We start from the raw sequence: 4,582 nt of genomic DNA, 5'->3' as shown, positions 1-4,582 counted from the left end.
AAAGGCAGGATATAAATGTCCCCCACTCCCAATATTGGTGGTTAGGATGAACTTGTGTTCTTTAGGTCAGGTGTGAGGAAACCTTTGGCCCTCCAGATGTTGCTGAACCACAACTCTCATCATCCCTGACCATTGGCCATGTTTTCTGGGGCTCATATAATTCAACAACATCTGGAGGGCCAAAGGTTCCCCACACTTGACCTAAGACAGAGAGGGAAGTAATATTGTCCAGGTTGAGCCACAGATCCTGTAGATCTGGGGAAGCCAATGTAATGCCCTCCAGTTACAATACAATACAACACCTTTATTGGCATAAGTAAGACAACAAACACAAACCCTCTGTATATGCTAAAATTCTAAGACATAAAATGTAAAATAAGGGGAGGGGGAGAGGGGAAGGGGGAGAGGGCGAGAGATCTTCGACAACTGCTATTATTCAGACCACAGCACCCCAGATTTTACTTCAAAAATCCTGTTCAGAAATTGTGCCATAACTCTAGTGACTTCAGGAGAATCATCCCTCAACAAGAACTGGACTACGAGTTGTTTATTAGTATGTGTATCTCATGGGAGAAAAAACTACACCATCTCTGCTTTTTTATTTATTAAATGATTGCATTCATCCTAACTTCTCTTTGCTAATTCTCTCCATCCATCCATCCATCCATCCATCCATCCATCCATCAATGTAGGTGGAGAAGCCAGAATGGAGGCTGAGAACCTCACTTCTATTACCGAGTTCATCTTGGTGGGACTCACCAGCCACCGCAAGACCCAGATTTTGCTCTTTGTGGTCATCCTCAACATCTATTTGCTTACCATTGCAGGGAACCTGGTGATCATCATGCTTGTTCGGACTGATTCCCACCTCCGCACACCCATGTACTTCTTCTTGACTCACCTTGCAGGTGTGGAGATATGTTATGTCACCAGCACTTTGCCCCAGATGCTGTTCAACCTCCTGACCAGAAATGGTGCCATTTCTTTAACATGTTGTGCACTGCAGATGCACCTGGTATTGACCCTGGGTGGCACTGAGTGTGTTTTGCTAGGTGCCATGGCCTATGACCGTTACTTGGCCATTTGCCACCGCTTGCTTTATGCCATCCTCATGGGCAGGTGGCGCCAACTGCAACTGGCTTCGATTTCCTGGCTGGTAGGCATCCTTCTTGCAACAATCAATGTGGGCTGCACTTTCAGCCACCTTTTCTGTGGCCCCAATCGTGTCAACCACTTCATCTGTGAGCTACCTGTGGTGCTGAAACTTGCATGTGCCAACACTCACATCACTGAGTTTGTGGTTTTCATGACGGCTGCTATCATCCTCCTGGGCCCTCTTTCTGTTATTTTGACCTCATATGGGCTCATTTTGTACACTGTACTGAAAATGCAGTCAAGCTCCGGCAGGCAAAAGGCCTTCTCAACATGCACCTCTCATTTGATGGTGGTCACCGTGTTTTACGGCACTGTCATCACTATGTACATGAGACCTGGGTTGGGCACAGCCTCTGATTTTGACAAGAAAATTGCAGTGTTTTATATTTTGGTCAGTCCCCTGCTCAATCCTATCATTTACACCCTTAGGAACAAGGATGTCCATAGGGCAGCAGCTAAGGTTCTGCAAAGATGGGGTTTGAAACACAAATGAGTGTCACCACCTCGCTTAAGTAGTCATGTTGACTAGGAGCTACCAGTTGCCTTTTGGGGCACATGGGACTATTTGCAAAATGGGGAAGCTGTCGGAGGAACCAATTGTTGTTGTTGTTGTTCAGTCGTTCAGTCGTGTCTGACTCTTCATGACCCCATGGACCAGAGCACGCCAGGCACCCCTATCCTCCACTGCCTCTCGCAGTTTGGCCAAACTCATGCCAGTCGCTTCGAGAACACTGTCCAACCATCTCGTCCTCTGTCGTCCCCTTCTCCTTGTGCCCTCCATCTTTCCCAACATCAGGGTCTTTTCCAGGGAGTCTTCTCTTCTCATGAGGTGGCCAAAATACTGGAGCCTCAACTTTAGGATCTGTCCTTCCAGGGAGCACTCAGGGCTGATTTCTTTAAGGATGGATAAGTTTGATGTTTTTGCAGTCCATAGGACTCTCAAGAGTCTCCTCCAGCACCATAATTCAAAAGCATCAATTCTTTGGCTATCAGTCTTCTTTATGGTCCAGCTCTCACTTCCATACATTACTACTGGGAAAACCATAGCTTTAACTATATGGACCTTTGTCGGCAAGGTGATGTCTCTGCTTTTTAAGATGCTGTCTAGGTTTGTCATTGCTTTCCTCCCAGAAAATTTGGAATTGAAAATTGTGCCACTGCCTCCGTTTGCCAGATCCAGCTCTCAGCCCAGAGGAGTAGATTGGAATTGAAAGACTCAAATACTGTGGTACCTCGATTTACAAACGCCTCAGGTTACAAATGCCTAAGGTTACAAACGCTTCAGGTTACAAACTCCACTAACCTGGAAGAGTTACCTCGAGCTGAGAACTTTGCCCCAGGATGGGAACGGAAATCGTGTGCCGGCAGCGCAGCGGCAGCAAGAGGCCCCATTAGTGAAAGCACGCCTCTAGTTAAGAACAGTTTCAGGTTAAGAACCTCTGGACCGAATTAAGTTCATAACTAGAGGTACCACTGTAGACCTTAATTGCAGCTGGGGCAGAAGTGATGACACAATCTAAGGCTGGATCTGTATATCCAGCAGAATGAGATGGGGAATGGTAATTGGCTTATACTGGGTCAGTCCAATGATCAATCTTTATGTATATGAGATCCTGGTCAGGGACAACTCCAAATCATGACAAGAAAATTGCCATCTTTTATCCCCAGTCATTTACACCTTGAGGAACAAGGATGTCCATGGGGTAGTGGCCAAAATGCTGAAAAGAGGGTCTTGGAAGAAAAGAGTAAGGCTGTTGATGTTCTACTTTTTTAGCTTCAACGTTATTCAAGGGTTGCATTGCTCTGATTCTTAGGTTTGGCATGAAAACAACGTATCAAACTTCTGTTCAGCCACTTCCAGATAGTGGACTTGGGTATGATGGCTCATATCTCAAGTTGGGGACCTTTTCTGGGATGATAGCATACTGCAACCTCAGCTTTTTGGGAAGTGTTGGGCTAAGTGGCAGTAGCTCATGTTTTCCACACACAAGTTCAACCCCTGGTATTTCCAGTTACAGCTGGAACCCCTCAAGATTCCTGTATGGCTTAGAGCAGCCTTCCCCAAACTGCCACGCTTCCAATGTCTTGCAGTCCAACTTCTATCAGCATATCCAATGGTAAGGGACCTGGAGAGCAGCAGGTTTGGGAAAGCTTTCTGCAAAACGTCTCCCTGATGGATGTGGCAGTCCTTTAAGTGCTGCCTGTCAATCAGAGCCTACCTGGGTCATGAACCCTTAAAAGATGGACTGCTGCCAACACTGTCACTTGTTCCTTAACCTTCATCTGACACGCAATGCTGCTTTTGTTTCTTGCGAGGAGACCAGAAGCCTGTTTGTAAGGCAATGCAATAGGATAGGTAGACATGAACTAAATTGTTTTCTTTATGTTCTTAAAGCATCATTCTCCCAATTCCCTTTTGGAACTTAATAAACTTCTTCACACTGACAGGCGTGGTTCTCTGTGTTTTTTGCCAGGCTGAAAGGGTCACCATCCTTTCACACAACTAGTATTTGGTTTCATACTTCATATCCACATCAGTGGGGAAAATCAAGCTACCCTTAGGCTCCAGTGACTGAAAAGTAAGCTGAATTATATCTCTTACTCCTCTCATATTTATTTGCCTTGGTCCCTCAGATTTCACTTCTGCCCAGGATTAGAGGGCTGTACCTTAAAGCCCTTACATGGGTGTCCTAAAGAGACTGTCAATTGTTGTTGTTTTATACCCTCAATTCAGCTTAGAGATAAAAATAGGAAACATTGGCAAGTTATAACTATCCTCCTCCATTTCCATTAGAGGTCTATCCACCTTTTCATCTCAAAATTCTACCACCTCATTTTGCTCTGTGCATATATAAGAATAATGTGTGCAGCAATGGAATCCAGCAGATAACTGGCTGGCTTCTGAAGCCATAGGAGGCTCATGTCCAAAATTCTTCCTTCCAACCATCAAGCCAACCAAAGCATCATAGAGTTGGAAAGGAACTACAGTGGCACCTCGAGTTATGTACTTAATTGGTTCCGGGTTGCCGTTCGCAACCTGAAAAGTACGTAACCCGAAAATCGCGCTTTGCGCATGCGAGAACTGCGCAGAACTCTTCTGCGCATGCGCAGAACGCGTGCGCGCAAAAAAAAAACTTCCGGGTTACGGGAATACGTAACCCAAAAAGTAAGTAACCTGAAGTGGATGTAACCCAAGGTACGACTGTTATAAGAATCTCTAACCCAACCACCTGCAATGCAGGAATATTTCACCCAATATGGGGCTCGAACCCATGACCCTTATATTAAGAGCCCCATGCTCTGCTGACTGCGCTACTGTTGGGTAGGAAAGTGGACACTTCAAATTCAAATCTATCCTCACCTATCAAGTCTGCTTGGTAGTTTTCAGCAAGTCTCTATGACTCCTCTAGACTGACATGCAGGTGCA

At 45.5% G+C, this 4,582-nt stretch overlaps 1 protein-coding gene across 1 annotated transcript; it reads left to right on the top strand.

Moving 5' to 3' along the window:
- The first annotated feature begins 706 nt into the window (after positions 1-706).
- On the top strand, positions 707-1,648 carry LOC117057416 (olfactory receptor 2D3-like). The gene has a single exon (XM_033168257.1). It carries the CDS (start codon positions 707-709, stop codon positions 1,646-1,648), a length of 942 nt encoding a protein of 313 aa, XP_033024148.1.
- Positions 1,649-4,582: the final 2,934 nt, after the last annotated feature.

Source organism: Lacerta agilis, chromosome 14, assembly GCF_009819535.1.
Source record: "Lacerta agilis isolate rLacAgi1 chromosome 14, rLacAgi1.pri, whole genome shotgun sequence".
NCBI classification, from domain to species: domain Eukaryota; kingdom Metazoa; phylum Chordata; class Lepidosauria; order Squamata; family Lacertidae; genus Lacerta; species Lacerta agilis.
Note: the sequence above shows the minus strand (reverse complement) of the source record. Positions and strands in the feature narration are given on the sequence as shown.

Excerpts from the sequence above, each read along its gene's own strand:
- LOC117057416 (XM_033168257.1), top strand. The coding sequence starts at position 707 with ATGGAGGCTGAGAACCTCACTTCTATTACCGAGTTCATCTTGGTGGGA.